Source organism: Strongylocentrotus purpuratus, unplaced genomic scaffold (genome assembly GCF_000002235.5).
Source record: "Strongylocentrotus purpuratus isolate Spur 01 unplaced genomic scaffold, Spur_5.0 spur5_scaffold_6, whole genome shotgun sequence".
Lineage (NCBI taxonomy): Eukaryota > Metazoa > Echinodermata > Echinoidea > Camarodonta > Strongylocentrotidae > Strongylocentrotus > Strongylocentrotus purpuratus.
Genome location: NW_022145612.1, coordinates 31,607,284 through 31,627,427, shown reverse-complemented (window position 1 = coordinate 31,627,427; position 20,144 = coordinate 31,607,284). Strand labels below are relative to the sequence as shown.

At 36.7% G+C, this 20,144-nt stretch overlaps 1 protein-coding gene across 3 annotated transcripts in view; it reads left to right on the top strand.

Annotated features, from left to right (window-relative positions):
• Positions 1–8,398: 8,398 nt before the first annotated feature.
• LOC579832 (MYCBP-associated protein) overlaps positions 8,399–20,144 on the top strand; it is a 39,669-nt gene continuing 27,923 nt past the window's right edge. The window contains exon 1 of one of the 3 annotated variants that reach the window (XM_030972430.1): positions 8,399–8,546. In XM_030972430.1, the coding sequence (XP_030828290.1) occupies positions 8,492–8,546 (55 nt within the window). In that variant the 5' untranslated portion in view covers positions 8,399–8,491. Of the gene's footprint in view, positions 8,547–15,780; positions 15,944–18,113; positions 18,271–20,144 lie in introns of those variants that run through there. The other 2 variants (XM_030972427.1, XM_030972428.1) reach the window with 2 other exon arrangements.

Here is a 20,144-nt window from a genome sequence, read left to right as displayed (position 1 = left end):
GCAAGTTTGGCAGTTGGAAAGAGGGAAAATTCAAATAGTGTAGGAGCTATGACATTGAAATATTTATTTAAAATTGATAATTCATGTATCTGAAAAACATATCAATCTTAAAATATATTGATGTTAATTTAATGAGTTGGAGGCACGTAACTTAGTCTTATAAAGTCACAATTTTTCACATTTTACTATGAAGGAATGTAGTAATCGGATGTGATTTTAGGTATGTTAAATCCACTTTGCAAATAACTCTGTAACATCCATACTTATATACCAGTCAATCTGCAGTTTTAGATCAAGGATTTCCAGGGGGGTGGGGGGGGGGGGCAAAGCCAATGTGTGCACAAAGATAACAAATTGGCTTTTTTTACACATTTTGCATAGCTTGCAATGGGGTGGAGTTTTCATCACGTTCTCATTTTTTCTTCCATCGCTCTCTCTTTTTCCACTTTTTTTTTTAAGCCTGGGAAAACGGGGGCCGAACCCCCCCCCCCCCCACTCCCCTGGATCCGCCACTGCTCTGACATCAATAGCAAAGTCAGTATTTGTGGTTAGACTAAATTATTTACAGTCAAATTCTAACCTTCATGCGCTTAATAGGAGTTCATTCTCATTGAAAGTCACAATGACAAATACATTAGCTTAAAATATTTTATACATGTATTCCAAGTGCATGAATGAGATTAGAACTTGAATAAAGAACATTTACAAGAGTGAGTGACACTAAAATGCACAAAACAGGTGGGTTTTAAAAGAGTTTTGAAAAAAATAAAACTTGCAAAAACAAACCTGAAATATAAACACCCCCCCCCCCCCTAAAAAGTAATTAGGAATTTAAGTTATAACTTTGTTTGATCTGCTCAGATTCTCACTCAAACTGATATCAAATGAAAACATGCAACAAGTCACCAAATAATTATGGCAGCAAGAAACTATGGACATATTAATATAATCTGATTCTACAAGCACAACAGCAAGATACTAAATATTTCATTTGTTTAGTTATATCTGTGAAAACATGTTTTTCTCAACAACATTTAAACTATTATTTGCACAGCCAATAGGAAGTTAGTATGCACAGAAAGTTGTGTTTACATAAGAATAAACGTGCAGCGATAAGGCGGCTTCTTTGACTCCCCAAGGCACCATGTTGAAGACGAGAAGGCAAGTAGTTAAAACTTGCCATGGCATCTTCTTTGAGATGAGATGAGAAGGCAATTTGTCAAAAGAAACCTTGTATCGTCTTAAACATGGCGCTTTGGTGAGTTTTACCAACTTGCCATCTTATCTTCAACGTGACGCTTTGGCCTCAAGTTTGAAAAGAGAAGGCAAGAAGACAATTTTTCAAAATAAACCTTATATCGTCTTAAACATTGCGCCTTGGTGAGTTTAACAGCTTGCCATCTTATCTTCAATGTGATGCCTCGGCCTTCTTTGAGACGAGAAGGCAAAAGGGTGAGTTTTAAAAGATGCCAAGTTGTTAAAACTTGCCAAGGTGATCTTGTGGGAGACAAGAATTAAGGCAAGCTTCCCTAGGTATAAGATTATACTCCTCCAGCATCTAGGCTTCACATACCTCAGGCCTCCTTGAGTAGATATATAGCATATAATGTCTATTGCACTAAATACTTTTAAGCAACAAATATTTCTCAAGCATCTAGGCAACCAGCATCCTTGAGCAGATACAAAGCATATTATGACTGCTGTACTGAATTAATAAGCACACCATGTAACATATAAAATTAATATCAAAGCAAAATAATTCAGATGTAACATTACAGAGAGTCAGCTAGACATTACCGTAAACCTATATCACTTACACAGTTCCAGAAGACTGGATTGAATATGATGACAGCCACACAGTAGTAGAGGTTGGGATCGGACCAATTGATCCTGGGTTTGTGACAGGTCCACCAAAATAGATCCAATTCCATCTGGTAAGTATGGGATTCAACAAAACAAGGTCAGAAATTTAGCGAGAAAATTTCAAAATGAAGTGTTGCAGAAAAAATGTGTATCACAACTAAAGGATACTGTTTGACCAAATCAATGTGTAACAAAATTTGTTCACCACTGGATTTTGTCTAGATTGTCCATGTTCCAATGAGTTTAGATATCTGAGAAGATTAGATGTACTTCACAGCAATTTGTATTTACTTAAGACAAAGTAAGCACTGATGAAATGATTAAATATTTAATTCCAGGGGACCTACCTGGGGATAAATAGGATAGAGTCCCCTGGCCGAGGCTTGAACGAGTTGAACCCATACGAGCCTCACTCTCATGGGCATCGCTAGAGGGGGGGGGGGGGGGGGGGGAGGGGTAACCCCCCAAAATGCAAATGCGCTAGCTGAGTACCAAAGTGATGCAAAATGAATCTTCTGTAATGTATCTGGGATAAGGGTGATATAAAACTTTTTATGTCCTAAGAGGGTGCCGTAACTATTGAAAAGATGAAAGTTCTCGGTCACTACTCTCCCTGGCATGATATTCATTAACATTAAAGTTATATACTGGCGATGCCCCGGCCTGCTCACTTTAAAGAAAATACCACACCGTAATGATACAGCACATGCGTTATGTAAATGTGACTAAGTGATCAATTTTCAAAGTGCCGAAATTCTCCTTCAGGCCTTATCTTATCTATAGTATTTGCTTAAACCTCATTGTACTTTAAGGTTCACCTGAGGAGAAAATGTCTTTCTCATTTGTCTTGATACATGCATGTACTGACTAGTAATACCAAATATTTCTAGATTATCTATCTTTTGAAAACACATCTCGAAAGGTCGGTATGTAGTTTAATCGGGAGAAATTATATGGTATAATATATCCTCTTTAATATCAACTTTTTTTTCTTTCATTTTTGAATAATAATCACGTTTCATTTGTCATTTCCCTTGTATTAACAGACTAATCCATATTCAAAACATCTTTTTTCAAAATTATGTGAAAGGAGGTAGGGCCTACTTTTAATCTAAGAGTAGTGAGAATATAACTGTTATTATATAATGAGAAGTAATATTAACCATCTATTGTCACTAGTGACAAGTGATTACTAATAATCTAGGCATGAATTAAAAATCCCACACTAAACATTTTATCAAACAGGAGATCCTGAAGTAGGATCAGATCAGTAGCTAAAGATTTTTTTAATTGATCTAGTATCTTGTTTTTCTTACGTATATTCTGCAAACAAAAGCAAAAAAAAAGAAGAGACTAATCTATAAGAAGATAGGAAGGATAAGGAGGTTATTATTTTTCTATTATTTAAAGTTTTCATTCATTAACATCAAATCAACAACTGTAGGAGCTAGTTGTTTCTGTTGTACACAGCTAGATTTATCAAAATAATTCTTTTCTTGGTTGCTGATAATAGCTCTAGATAGATGGAGACATAAATATGTTTGTTTGAAGTGATGTATCAAAAAACTGATAAGGCCCAGGTAAAAAAATCAATAAGACTTATGATGGGTTAGCACTACAAGGGGTCTGCCCTGATAGATTACCAGCCCCCCACCCCCCCCCCCCCACAACAAAAGAGGAGAAGAAGAGGAGTCTCTACCAAACATAATGACTGATTTTCTGTGGATACAAACTACAGTGGGCATGAATAATTATAATTTGTTATTTGGCCAGTAGAGGGCTCTCTTCAGGAAAGCTTTGGCTGCAACATGCATACGTGTATTTATATAAAGATTGGAAGAATGGCAATAAGTTCAAGAATATTCATAGACAAAATGAATTCAAGGTCCATTTACTCAAGTATTTAAAAGCATCTAGAGTTTAATAAATGACAAATCTTACATATTTTAGAATTGAAAGTTTACATCCTATTTGGAATATTTTATTCCATTTCATTTCAAGAACAAGAATAAGAAATTTCTGTGAGTGACTGTATCTTTGAAATGTACATGAGTCAAACCTGTCTTAGTGGCCACCTGTCTTAAAGGGCTACCTGTCTACAGTGGCCACTTTTTCCGTTTCTCTAGGCATACAAGGAAATAATGAAATTCAACAAGATTAATGAAGAATCTCTGAGATTCAATTCAGTTTGAATACAATTTCTTCTTTGGCCAGCTCGTAGAGAGCCTTATTCAGGAATGCCATCATGTCTGCAACAGGTGTCAGACAAAAGGTTTTTTTATGGAGGAATAGCAATCAAATCAACCAAAAATAATCAAAAGATTTTTTTTCACATAAATTTTGTACGGAAAGAATTTACTATGACCTCTAATTTCAAAGTGTGTACACTTCTCCACATGCCGGTTGATTTCTTTATTTGAAATTTGCATGGATCTAGTATCCATATTTTTTCGGAGAGGGGGGGGGGGGGTGGAGGGGTTGCATGTCTCATCGAGACCTGTACACATTATTTGCGTACATCAAAACAATGAAAACAAATAACCTTTTTGAAAAAGGTTATTTGTTTTCATCACCTGGCACATAATGTACGTATCGCATTAAGGGTCAGGTACTAATGGCCTACATTGCATACGTCAGAAATTCTATCAAAATCCACCCAACATTAATTAAGTTAACAAACGGAAACCACATGTTTGCGTACATAATTACTGTAGCTATTTCTCATGTACATAATTAGCCATTTTTTACCTTTAACATACATACTCGACAACATTACATACGTTATTGAACAAAAACCACATGTTTGCATATACAATACAATTAGGTAATTTTCTCATATTTTTATGAGCTATGACCTTTGACCTACATACTCCCAAAAAAATCTTAGGCTGTATTTTGATACCATGTACCTTATCAAATGGAAACAAGATTTGTTAAGGACATATGGATGCAGTAATTATGTAACTGCTGTAAAAAAAAAAAATCAGGGTAAATTTGGTCAATTTGATTGCCCCTAAAGTCCAGCAAATCAAGGATAATTTGTATTTGTAATAATGATAAGGCCCGTCCTCATTATCTCGAGATTGCCAAATATCCAGCTATTTGAACTATCCCGATCGAAACTATCCAGCTAATTTGCGTCTTCATTAGACCGAAGTAGCAAATTAGCTGGATAGTTGGTCGGGATAATATCCCAAGATATCTCGGTCTAGTTTGCAAAATATCCCACTATTTCCCAACTAGCAGGATATTTTGCGACCGTCTTCATTAGACCGAAGTACGGAGTCAAATATCCCGATCCCATCATGCACAAGCGCGCTGGTACAACTAGTAAACACGGAAAACCGGAAATTGTTGTGCATGATGGGATCGGGATATTTGACTCCGTACTTCGGTCTAATGAAGACGGTCGCAAACTATCCTGCTAGTTGGGAAATAGTGGGATATTTTGCAAACTAGACCGAGATATCTTGGGATATTATCCCGACCAACTATCCAGCTAATTTGCTACTTCGGTCTAATGAAGACGCAAATTAGCTGGATAGTTTCGATCGGGATAGTTCAAATAGCTGGATATTTGGCAATCTCGAGATAGTGAAGACACGTCTTTAGTTACGGGAATAGAAAGAAGAATTGCATGAGCTTGCCTGGAGCAGGTGTAATAATATGATTGCAGGGCCCTCAGAGAGAACAATGACAAAAGATCAGCAAATTCTGTTGCGTCTTCATCTTTTGCGTCTGTTCCAAACATTTTTGAACTAGCATAACGACAAGGGTCAAGGAATCTTTATGAGAGAAGAGGGCATCTAAATTTTTAGTAAAAAGTGACACCAACTGATGGTTGATATTTTGCCTTACAAATTATGCAATTACCTTATAAAATATTTGAAAGAACATTTTTTTTTAGTTATTAAGGGGCTTACTTCAAATCATTAGGTCATCGGAAAGAGTTGGGTGGTTGCGTTACCGTACATTCTGCGAAAAATTGCCATTTTATTTACTAAATACCGGAAAGTTTGTGAAATAGTTTGACCCTCTCATCTACAGGGGGCCGTTTCATGAAATCAACTCCATGACAGTCATATCTTTGTCGGCGACCTACGGAGATGTCATGCAGTGAATAAACCGTTTCACAAAGTCATGACAGACATGATATTGATATATCGCGATACTAGCAGCTCAAGAACATAGTCTTTGTCACGATTATCAATACGTACTTGTTTTGTTTATTGTGACAAGGAATTTTAGGCAAAATACCTTTTCTCAGCCAGTTGTTATTCTAGAGTCTCATAAATACTCGTTATATAATTGATTTGATATTGAAAATACTTAGTCTTTGTCACGATCCATTTGATTTATCACGAATAACCCAAAAGGAGTTTTGGGGCTAAAATTGTTCAAAAAGAAATATATACATATGAATTCTCCTAAAATAAATAATAAATAGTGTCATTATCAAATGTAGATCATCAAACGATTTGCATATTTCTGTAAAGATTCTCAAATTGAAGAAAAACTGGTGAGTGTTTTTTTTTGTCGACATACCAATCAAAAGGTAGTTGAAGGATACCGTAATGTGACAGTTTATCACTAATTTTTTTTTTTTTATTTTAACGAGGAATTTTAGGCAAAATACCTTTTCTCAACCAGTTGTTATTCTGAGTCTCATAAATACTTGTTATATAATTAATTTGATATTGAAAATATAATTTGGAAGAAGTTATTAGAGAGGGTAAATTAAATTAAAAAGGGTAAATGAATTGGTTTGCGTACAATAATTATGGTTTGAATGGAAGAAGAAAATGTGACTTAAATTTCAAAATTTCTAAGAAACGTCCACAATATATCTTTTAAGCCTATCCATAAGCCTACATGTACATGGCTAATTTGGTTTCAACCACCCCCCCCCCTCCCCATCAAAGATGAATAGAAATAGATAGCCAATGAAATATGACCAATAAGGCAATGATGATGTCACCTATCGAATATTATTGGAACTAAAATGAGACATGTGAAGAGCATAAGCCTCGTGGTAGATCAATGCTAATTAAGGGATTCACGCTTTATACAGAATGAGCATCCCAGAGAATTACGTACCGAACTCGTCTATATTTTTCTCAAAATGATATTGAAACTAATCTTACATTTCGCGGCCGCCCATGAAATAGCAACAAACTGACTTGTGATGGCACTTTACAGCAATTAAAAAAGATATGACGGGTTCGGAGGAGTGACATCTCACTTGTCGCGAAAGTTGTCGTTCATCTTGGCAAAGACGGTTTTGTGAAACACTTAGCTGACAAGTTGCGCGACAGTGGCGAGATGTCGTTGATTTTGTCGTTATGATGGTTTTGAGAAATGGCCCCCTGATCTCAACGGTCCAATTCACCCGATACTTTGTGTAAACCCTACAGAAAATCTACGAAAGGTCACATCATCTTCCTGTAGCCCGACCACCAGACTGGACGCGATGGTCTGATGTTTCGAAGTAAGCCAAATTGAGGTCTCATTGTTTTTATAACCATTTCATCAGTTCCAGCGCATTCCAATCTGTCATCAAATTTGAATTCTTTGACAATGAATTTTCTAGTTGCACCAATTTGTAGTCTGAAGTTTTGCTGTCCCTTTTCTGCTGAACATGAGAAATCATAGATTGTATATCACACTCCTAATATATACTTTTAATCTCAGTGAACTTTGGTCATGTTGGTCACCCTAAATCATATTCATAGTCATAGATCTACACAACTTTCTCACGTTTCATCTGATTTATTCAAACTTTCACCAGTCTACTTCTCTGATTTTCTGTTTTCCTGAATCGTTATCAAGGTTGGATTTCCCTTTAAGTTAAGGTCAGAACTTGCTAGTGGCGCATCGCTAGTGCCAGTGTCATGCACCAACTCGACAGTGCATGCCATACATGCCAGGGCATGGCCTATGCCATGGTATGCCAGCCAGGCCACGCCGGGCCGAGCCCCGGCGTGCCAAGGGTTAGGCTCTGCCTCTGATGATGGTTCGGTCGACCGACGTCGACTGACTTTAATTACTTTATATTTCACAGTATATTCACGGGTTCCGGGATTTATTGTCGAAGCGCAGTCTCAACTACACATACTTACCTCATCAAAATTAAGTCCTTCAAATCCTTTGCAACAATCAGTAAGAAATTTCATCTTCCATTTCCTCTCTTCTTTCAGTTTCAGTTCCAGATTTTTCCATAGAGATCAGTGGTCCGTCGTCTGTCGTCTGCTACTACCGGAAACACTTGGGGTCAAAGGTTGTTGTTAATATAAACGTAATATTTATCCGCATATTTCATTTCAAAGGATGAAAAATCAACGATAGACCATTTCACCCATTCATATTGCATCTCTAAAGAATCTAAATGCATTTACTTTTGTTTGTTTACATACAAGTAAAGTTTAAATCGCAAAACCCACTAAAAATAAGGACTATGTTTTGTCATCGCGTATATCGCTTTTAGATACTGGATAGAGCTGTGGTGAGGCACATGGATTTCTAAGTGATTGATCCACATATTGCATATTTTTATGTTATAGATCTAGTTATACGACTGGATCAGCCACAAACTGTTTCTTGATAACAAATTTGACAGATTGATGCGAAAATGAGCAGCAGATTGAGTACAAAACCATCTAAGAAGGACAGGCCAAGATCAAGTGGTTAGTATATCATGTGAAATGAAATATATTTTGTTGCTAACTCGAAGACCATCATGTTTACAAGACTGTCGCCCTCTGCGAGCGTAACTTAGTTGTTGCCTAGATAGTGTACACAAATGAATGTAAATACCCTATCGCAATTGTGTGCAAAACATTGTTAAAACTATAGCCTACTGGTACATTTTTTCTTTAAAGCATGAGAAATAATTAATTTAACATCTTAAGTGAATTTCTTTCAATTATTCTGGTTCTACATATTCTGAAGTTGAATCAGTGAGAAAATTATGACAGGCATGTGTTCCAACTTCCAATATCCAGGCCCATTTTTACTCGGTTTGACTTGGAAGTTTGAGTTTGACAAAAAGTAAACTAGTCTAGAGTCTGAGAGTAGAGGCTAGGGGCCCGTTGAACCCAACAACAAGACATCCATAATGTTGTTTGCCAACTACAGAGAAGTCTCTGATCTTCCTAAATCATTTCAGAAAGTAGCTAGCTAACTGTTAGCTAGACAGCAAACGATTTTGATACTATCGGCGAGAAGTCACTTAGTTTTACTGAGGCTTAGCTTAGGTCGCCATCGCACCTTGTTTTTGAAAAAGCAATTTCAATAAAACTGCAATTATTAAATAAAAAAAGGGATATACAAAGATTGACAATAGTAGCAGGGAACAGGAGATTCATAATATTCAATCAATTTTTTTTTAAATCATGATTTTTTTTAAAATTGCAAATAGTCTAGGCCTACAGTACATGAATACATGTAGTATGAAGGGGTGACCAAAGTTCGCGGACATTTTAGAACAGCTTACAAAATGTGATATTCGATCTATGATGTCTCATATTCTACACAAATTTATTTATTTAAATTATTACCTAATGGACGGCAAAGTTTTTTACTACAGATTGATGGAACTACAAAATTTATCGTCGAAGGATTTCGGAGATATCGCGATCTAAAAATTTGATGTTCGATCGTGCGTGCGCGCTGCATCTAAAAAAGTCATAAAAAACAACGAGACCTAACTTCACGCACGGGGGTTTAGGCCTACAGTTGATTTATCAAAAAGTGTGATCCATCAAAAATAAGGTAATATCATAATTTGCAAGGCAAGATATCATACAATTAGTTAGTACTAGATCTACTTTTTACTTACAATTTTGTGGAAATCTGCTCTCAAATTGAAGATTTTCAGGCCCTTATAGGTAAGTTGATCACTTTTCGGAACGGACGCAAAATATTGCAAAATTTGCTGATCTTTTGTCAATATTTTCACAATTTCGTACCCAATTCCAAAGAAAATTTCACCTCCGGGTAATTTTATGTTCCTCTTTCCATTGGTGATATCAGATTTTCGTAATCTTACTGATTTTTTGAGATAGCGAACTTAGGTCACGCGCGAACTTTGGTCACACCACCATACATGATGTACATATATGTAATTGCTTTGCTCTATATGTGTTCTCTTGCTTTCTAGGCGTACTGATTGATTTTTTTTATTCATGTCTTTATCCTATCACAGTTCATAATGGCTAATGTTGCCTATAAAGTCAGAATAAATTCTTCTTAAATCTTGTGACAGAATCCTGATAACTTTTGATCAATGTTTATTGATAAATCTTTATTGATCAGTAAAGTTTTGAGAATTGATATAAACATTCCATATATTATCAAGAAATAGATCATAATTTGTTTTTATATTGTCACAATCATTTTAGATAAAATTATTAATCTATTTTTGTTATTGTTCAGTGGTTAATTTAACCAATCACTTTTTCATGAAGGCCTAGTCCTCTACTATTTTCTTGCTTTTTTGCCTTTGTTTTTTTAAATAAAATTCAGATCATGACCTTTCTGTTCCACTTCTCTTTGTATTGTCATAATCTAAATTCAAAATGCATTTTTTTCCTTTCCATTCTGAGAATTAGGCAATAAACATGAACATGTAGGATCAGTTTAATTCAGTGCAAGAAGATTTAGATAAAAACATGACATATTTTCAGAAAATGTTCATGTAGTAAGAAAGATAAATACCTGTTAAAGCAATGTGTAGAAAGATAGCTGGAGAATTACTCAAAGTGTATGTATGGACTTTTTGCCAACCATAGTCTACCAATAAATGACATGTTGATGATGCTGCACATCGACTAAAAAGTTATGACAGATAAATGACAGGTTTTGAAGTGTCGATCATAAATCCTTTAGCTGGGATATGGTTTCGTGAAACTCGTAGCAGACAACTAGCAAACTAGATTTAGTCAAGAAGTAAGACTTGCGACAGTTTCAAAAATATTTGAGTGATGTGAATGTTATTAAAGAATAAAAGAAATAAAAGAATATAGGTATTTGAAAAATTGTCAATGTGACAAGAAATAAACAAATTCATATTTTAATGGATACATTTCAATGACATCAATGACATTCTCTGACCCCAATACTGCCTGTGCAGAGCAGGGACTACCGGTATGTCCTTTCCTTGAAGTGCGCCAACTTAATGGCCCTTTTTCATAAAAGTGGACTTCTTTAACCTGGTTTTAATAAGTCCCATGATGAATGGAGCGCACCCATGAGTACAAATAAGTGTTGACTCATAAATTCATTCATATTTATTCTGTTACAAAGTGTCCTGATTTATAAGCCGTGAATTAGCAATATATTGACATTAGCAAGGACTGTAAAACCAGTGTAAACATTAATTTTTCTGGTTTGGGTAGCTCTTTTTTAAAATTATATACATGTATACCGTTTTTGCCAACGATAAGGCCGCACCGCCGCATAGGCCATACCCCCAACTTTGACATTTCAAAGAGGAAAAAAAAAAAAAAAAACAACGGACAAAACAAAATAATTGTAATTTTCTCGTAAAACACTATTTTTTTTTACAAACTGATACCAAATTCATCAATATTCTCATAATTTACCGGAAGTTTAGCTCAAAAAGTAATCGCGGGCAGATTTGGTGTCCGATATATACCCCTACCACAACGGTGTAATGCGAAACTGCATAAAATGGGAAACCAAATGGCGACTTCGGATGGATGCTTTCGGCAGATCCGTTAAATAGTCCCTTCCTTTACTTTTGCAATGCATTGGCACAAACTTAGATCAAGATCTATCGGCAAATGTTGGTTTAGCAATTTATTTTCGTATTCATGTCAACAATGCAAGATAAAATTGTCGGTAAGATGTGTTGAAATGTCCTGTACCATAGTGGTATAGTTATTTTACCATAGGTAGTCCCATATGTGCAAATTCGTGCTGGTTTTGACTTGATTTTTTTTTTTTTTTTTACTATTTCACCGTAAAGGCCGCACCCCGACTTTTTGATATTTTCTCTTCCAAGAATACTGCGGCCTTTACGCCAGCAAATACGGTACATGTAAATGTACATGCTCTAAGAAAAGTTGAGATTTCCTCTTGACATTTTTTAAAACCAGAAATGGGAAGAGTTGATACCGGTAGTCACTTTTTCACTAATCCATCCTTAATTCATACCGCACTATGATTCATGATTTAAAACAAGAATTAGAACCATTTGGACGTTAAAATATTCCAATCAAATATTGCACACAATTGATTTTTTTTGTCCCTAAAAGACATAAGTGCACCATGGGCACAAATGTCTGAATAGACATGAAGCTGAAGTAGGATAATAAGAAAGAGCTAGGGCCTGCAAACTTAAGCAATAGAGATATAAAAACAAAGAAAATAGGTTTCGTACGTACGTAGCAAGGTAATTAATCGCTGGCCTCCACACATGTCTCATGTGTACAAACGAATTGTTCACACATCTATATTACTAATACGCAAAATCGCCGCGGGGGGGTCCAGCACGGGCCAAAACGGTTCCTCAAAAACGCCTTTCCCCGACCCCGCCCGCCTCCGCCGTGGCGCGGGGACGGCGGCACAATTCCACGAGGCCTGTCTCCCGTAACCCGCGTGCCACGTCGACCCCGCGATCGACGTCCACGCCGTTAAACGCGGTTTCGGGGTGCCGAGGAGGACGGGCGGGCGAGAGCACGGCGGGCGTCGTGGATTGCGAGGAGGCGACGAACCCGCGAGAGCGAGTCGAAAAGGCGTGCACCCGCCCTCTGTCTAATTATCAAAGAGACACACGGCGGACGAGAATCCACTTCTGTCAATGGGTGTAGCACATCACGTAGTAACGGGTGTGGCTTACCCCGAGTTTAGGCCTCTTGCTATAGGATACGCTTTGTAGCGTGTAAGAGAAATACACATTAACAGATGACTCACCCGGGTGAGGGGATGTAAGAAATGCACGCTCTCACGGGTTGGGCTTACCCGTGTTATGCGTCTTTCTATAGGGTATAATAGTATGCTTTGTAGGCCAGGCGGACCTGCTGAGTGTACGAACGTACGTGTATAATGTATGCGATGATTCTACGCTCACCGTCACACGCACAGCTCAGTCGGTCGCGACTCTGATTCTATGAAGATTGCCGTGATTTAGTTAACGTGAATAGAGGTATGCAAGCAGGGTTACTTTGGTATTATTCTGTCCATTTTACTGAATTCTGATAATCATTCTTCAAAGTAAAGTTTTCACAAGAAATTCATCGTAACTGACAGTTCAGTTGCAAGCTAGCTGCCGTGGGGCTCGAGTCCACGCACGGACAGTGCAGTGCACCACTGCTGCCGAGCACTGTCGGAACTGTGACTGTGTGTAAGGTGAGGTGAGCTGAGCTGAGCTATTATAGAGTAGACTCGACAACATTTTGAAATTGCTGTTATTGCCGCATTTCAATATAGTTTCGTGACTATAGAGGTATGAAACCTGAGCTTATATTGTGAATATTCTGTCCATGTATAGTTGTATGCTGAATTTCGATAATCATTTTTCAAAGTAAAGTTTTCACAAGAAAATCAGATGGTCGTTTAAAAACATAGCCATTGATTGGCATTGTCTATAGCTGGATAGAATACTTTTACTATTATACAGTTCCTTCATCAAATCAATGCATTAAAACGGGTATTACGGTGCGCCATTCATGGTCAAACAGCGTTATAAAAATCGTCTAGATTCTAGGCCTAGACCTTATATAAAAATAATCAAATTTTATTTTCGATAGCACATAGGGTCTAGGCCTCTTTCTATTTACCCCCCCCCCCCCCCCTCCCCTGCCCTCCCCCTAGAATCCCGTGGATTTTCCACGGGTCCTGCTAGTATACTGATAGTCACACATCGCACTTGTATACAGAGACGCCAAGTTCAAAGTTCAGCTATGCGTGACATTTTTATACTCGGCGTCGAGTGCATGGGTGAGGGTATAACGTATGTACATGTATAGCATATAGAGTTTTTTTAAATTGCGCGCGCGCGTCGTGTGTGAGAGCGTTTTCGCATAATGCACAACACTTGGTAGCTCTGTGTTTATAGCGCTTAATACTACGTTTTAAAACGTTGGTGTGGAGAGTGGCGATTTTAGATAAATGTCTTGTTATTTACATTTGTGCTTTGGTGGGACTCAAACTGGGAACCATGTACTCCACAGTCCTATGATGTATCAACTAGACCACAACACCTCTACTAGTCAGCTGAGGGGTGTTTCCATTTACTGTACCACTTCTTTCTGACCTACCTGACACACTTTAATCTGACACACTTTTTTCCTATTCATTTTCTACACAGAGGCATTTTCAAGAGCCATGATCTGTGATTGGCTTTTTTGCTAGTAAATATTCACGATTATGCAAATTATTAAGATCGCGCGCACAGTTCTTATCCTTTGTTTTGGTCTTGCGAAAAATACGATCAACTTTTCAAAAAGTTCCTGAAAATAACACTTTGAGCGAGAAAATTTTATAATGAGTCAGCTTTGTACCTTGCGGTACATTAGCATTTGTCTACATCAATAACCCACTTTTTGTAATGACCAAAATTAAACTACTAGTAATTGAATCTTTGCGCAGCACGAAACCTACGACCATTCAGTACATGGGTCTGAAAATCAGACTATTTGATAAAAGGACTTCAATCCCTAATTTTGACTCGACAACTAATGGTCGTTATTTTCCCACAAAAATAAATTTTCAAGCCTGTTCGTTTTGAGGGAAGTTCTAAATTGGTATTATCTTTCAAATGCCGTTGGAATTTAACCTTTTCATTTTTTTAGCCAGCAAATGGGACATACAGTACCTTTAAACGCTTTTACTGCAAATCCAAATTCTGATCTGTATCTTACTTAAATAATAATAATAATTAAATCGTTACTATATACATGTATATCATTATTGCTTGGAGAAGCTGCCTTAATTGCCAGTTCATTGGCATTGATCAGACACACTTTGTACATGTCTATATTTATGCTTTCAAACCACATCAAATAATTTATAAAGAAAACTATAAAATATTCCTTTGAAATAAATATTTGATGGATAGTTCTGCTTTGTACCTCCTGTCAAAGAAACAGACCTTCTGGTCGGTCAAATTCAATATAATTTTGATCAAACAAAGCATGAGGTTACTAAGTAACCACAAGCCAGTACCTATAGAGATGACAGCCTGGGTAAGTTTGCCAAAAGCTACTTGAGAAGTGTCTCAGTTCTTCAATTTTGAAGAAGTGAATAATGCAAATGTTTACCTTGGAAGATTTTGAGAGATTCTCTGCAATATAGTAGCATAGGTAATTTTACCTGTAATTCTGCACAAGATTTCATCAAGCGATGAAGTACTCTGTACAAAGGCACTTGAATTTCAATCCTGATCTGCCTTCCATTTTGAAGAGTGAGATTTAGTAGGTACGGTGGTCTGTTGTCTTTAGATCCTCTCAACCATCCTTGGTATAGCCATTGGTTTAACAATTGTTTTCCATTCTCTTTGGCATGCCGAGAGTCTCTTGTGGAAACTATGTACATTGAGGATTACATTTGTATAAGTGAGCAGCTTTTACTGACCTTTCTGTGGGGTCCATTACAAGAACTTTCAATTAAGAGCCAATAGGTGTACGGATAGATGCCTTGGCTTTGTTGTCAGGGTAAACATTTTTACATGTTCCCTAAGCTTTCATACTATTAAAAACAAGAAGGCCTAGTAGGATCCATGCCTCGGGAACAGGATGTGCGGCATTTCTTTGTAAGATTTCTTGGGCAGTGACTTTCGAGAAGAACCTTGCTGCTGTAGGATCGAGCTACAGAATATCCCTTCAATGCAATACAGAGCAAAGGATATTATACAAAAGGCATCCATTTTAATTTCAGCGGTTGTTGTGGAATTACTTTTTTTTTGTCACAATGGATGGTATGCCTCCTAAAGCTGTACGAAGAAACACTTTTGGAAGTCACAACATTGCTCCTAGAGTTAAATTAGCAGTTAATTCTAATAGAAGGAAGACATTGATTCCTGGAGCACTTACAGTTCAAGATCAAGAAACACTTCTCAGTAAGTACAACTAACTATCAGAATCATGTAAGATAGTGAACTTACCTTTGTACTTAACAGAGGTCAGTGAGGCAAAATATTGGGCAAAATGTAGTTTGATCTTGTTCATTTCTACATACAGTGTAGGCAAATAACAACAAAACATGAATTTAAGAAATAAAAAGGGGGTGGGGCAGAAACATAACTCAGAAAGCTGAATTATGATGACTAGACCAAGGATTTTTCTTTGTCCATACCTACTTTAATATTTAAATCATTCCATGCACTTACATGTACATGTATGAGCAGAAACTTTTCACACAGTAGTATGTTGATATGATGATTTTTATGAGAAAAAAAAGCAACCTATTATTACCGGTATCAATAATAGAAGTAATTAGTAGTAGAATTATTTGCTATTATTATCATATATATTATTTTTGTTGTTGTTGTTGTTATTATTATTATCATCATCATCATTATCTTCATCATCATCATCCTCAACATCATCATTAGCAGTAGTAGCAATAGTAATAGTAGTAGTATATTACAAATGTTTTTTCTCTTGGGAGTTTTCTGTGTTCTCAATATCAATGCAAAAGAAATGTGAAGAAAAACAATTTGTGGCAGGGATTTAAACCATAAGACAAGGGAGAAAAAGGCCCAAATAATGGTATGTTTATTGAAATTTTGTGGAGACATTTGATATGTATGATATGTATATTTGTATTTAATGCTGCTGTTTTAATAGGAATCTGAAAGTATAGCAGGTAAAGATACTGTGTTCATAATTCATAAGCTGTGAAAGTGATTTGCTTTACATGACATATCATTATAAGTTACATATGTGCATGTAAATAAAAAATTCTCACTATCATTCATTTGATATTCAAAAATATATATATATATATATATATATATTAATACCGAATAGAAGGGAAAGCTTCTTTCTTCTGGAAGTGAAATGTGAAACATCTTTGCTGGCTGAACAAGAGTTGCAACTTTATCCTGATTGAGGTCCAGTTCGTGCAGCTGTCAAATATTTTTAGATATTTGTCTCATAACCTCTATTGCTGTCTTATATGGTAGTTTATTCCATGTACTATTGGAAACACCCCCCCCCTGCCTCCTTCCAGTGTACCCTAGGGTTTTCTTCTTTTTTTTTTCTTGGGGGGGGGGGTTAAAGTTGAGGTCTCGAATTGAATTCATGATCGCTATCAATATTGATTGGATTCCACCAGGCAGGCGATATATTTCCCTTCTTAGTAAGAATATCAAAGCTTCAGCCAGTAATTGAATTTTCTGCTTCATGGTGCACACCTTCTTATGCCTCGTTAGGTTTCATGAAATCAAATATACATTTTATCCACAAAATAGTAGGTATGTCTTCATCAGCTCAAGATTGCCAAATAGCTCGCTGTTTCTGATTTGGGAAATATGCCAGAAGTTACAAAATTGCATCCTCATCAGCTCAAGACTCGACCTCGAAACTCGAAACTCGATCTCAAGATAATTTGCTCAGCGTTTGCGCAAATATCTTGACCAAATATCCCGCTAATTGCAACTGCGGGCTGATGAAGACGCAAGTTAACTGGGTAATTTGCGATCAGGATAGTTAAAATAGCGGGTTATTTGGCAATCCCGAGCTGATGAGGACAGGCCTAGTGAGAGAAACTTGAAAATGTTACCTCTGAGAACCTTGATGGATCGAGGCACTTGAAATTGTTCCCTCAGTTTGAAATAACAGGCCATTAGAAAAAAAAACAATGAAGCATTTCTGCATTTACTGAGGAACAAGAGTCTACAGATTTTGTTTTGCTACTGGCCATTGAAACTTGAAAGGCATTCATTGCTAATTGTATAACTGTCTTTATAGTAGTACATTGTTTCCTTGAAGAAGGAATTAAGAATAAAGAACATGTAGTATGTATCTTACGGATTAAGCGCTGGGTTCTCTTCGTGCTAGAGCTTTTGACCAATGCTGAAGACTTTCTGCTATAAAGTCAACAACTCACTTCTATTAGCAGGCAAATGAATGTGCATTTTCGGAATTCTCGTCAACAAAGTTCCTCTGTCATTGGGATGTCAGTCACTGGATAATGTGATATGTATCACAATTAGAGTCTCGGCCGGAGCAGTTTTGATAGTGATAAGATACTTTTTTAAGGAAAGAAGACGTCATTGATAGGAGAGTGTGAAGGTTACTATGGATGGGGTGGTAAGGAATTCCAGAAGGCACTCCCTCGCGATCAATCTTCTACCGAAGATGAAGTTGTCTGGGAGTCCTGGTGGGAGACGGAAGACGCTCTTCTCAGCAGTAATGGCCCAAGATCAGGAGACTTTGTTGAGTAAGTCTGGTAACAGTCAGTGCATGTGATATTAATGGTATAGCAAGTAATTCCAAAGAAGATAACTATAGTATTTGCTTCATGTTAGCTTACAGGGCCAGGTGTGTTTAGACATTAAAGTAGAAACATGTACATACAATCCATTGCAGATGGAGCACAAGAATTTTATCAATTTTAATCCCGTTGAAATTATGCTCATGTTTCATGGAAACGAACCTGCAGTCACCTCCAACTGTTTGATTCATTATTTTGTTTGTCAGGATAATAAGGTATTGGGGATCAGAGTTCTTTCCTCAACATCCACATTAGAGAACCAGATTCTAATAAATGGGTATTCTGTTCTGAAATAAAGACATAAACTGTATGGAAGATGTTTTGCTTTTCTTGGTGTAATGTAGGTTGTAGTTCTGTTTCATATAAACAACTTTGTAACGTCATGGTGACACTGAATAAGCTACCATTTAAAGGGATCCGGTAACTTTGTCTCAGATTCTGAAGAAAAAAATCCTGGATTTAGCTCATGGTGCAAGGATAATTATAAACCTTTAGGTCAGTCAGGAACCCGATGACTTTTACAAGCAAATCAGCTTGAAAAAGTATAGATTACTCTTGATTATTCTTCTTAGGAATAATAATTTATGATTGGAAATCAAAACCAAATTTTGCGTTTTCCTAATGGTTTTCATAACACTATAGTCTATTGGGGAAAACAAGTACTGTATAGTAAAACCAGTCACTCAAAGATTTTTACTTTTTTGAGGCACTTCTTGATCATTTTAAAGCGCAATTTTTGTTTAGGGTTTCAATATTATACCATATCACGTAGGGCCGTGCATCTCAGATTTAACATTGTTGAACGATGCCTTTAAAGGTAAAGAAGCAGTGCTTCTGTCCTAACTTGTAATGTTGATCTTGACACCTACTTCAACCCAAATCAAGGACCAGTTAGCGTCTCTAATCTTGTTTAGAGGCAGGAGAGGACAATCCTTTGTTGTTTGTTTTTTCTATTCTCTACTTGTGTTTCACACATGAGTATTAACTATCATTGAAGAGCCTGGGTAAAGTTCATGGATGTCGTGCTTTATGGAGGGTAATTGGTCATTTTTACTTTATGGCATATTTTTACGGAATGGACTTTGTATTATTAATGATGATGATCATCATCAACATTTCTTACTGACCCACTTGAGCCATCTGACACCATTAGTGTGATGATATATATATGCTTAGGAAGGTTTAGATAATGATTATCAGCACTGAGCTCAGAAAGGCTGGAATTTTCCAAAGTTTCTCATCACCAATGGAGATATGTGGGACAGTACCAACTACAGATTGTGATTTTGGTTGTTTGGAAATGTGATTTCTAGTAGCCATATTTCATCCTGGCCTAGCTTGCATGATGGACTGGACTTAGAAGAAAAACTTAATATATTAGCTTTACATGAACTTCAGGAATATGATCCGTTTATCTGGCAATATCAAAGGGATCAGAAATGAGGTTTGAATTGTGCTTTGTACAATTCATATAGTATTTTGCTTACAACAATGGGAGTTTTACTGATCATTCACCAAATCTGTTAATCAGCAACATACATGTATGACAGGATTATACCAGCTTTCGACTTTATTTATCCTTTTGACATTAAATGCTAGTCAACTTTACAGAAGCAATACTGTTTTGATGCTTATTCCCATATCAAGTTATCAACTGAACACAAATATATGGCATGCCTTTGGTGAATAGAAGATAACTTTGTTGAGATGAATAGAGCATCTTCTGCTGATAGATCATCTGATGATGTGTCTCCAAGGAGACATCATCCTCAGCTTAAGAGAAGACCATCCTCTAGGAAACTACCTCTATCTAAACCAAA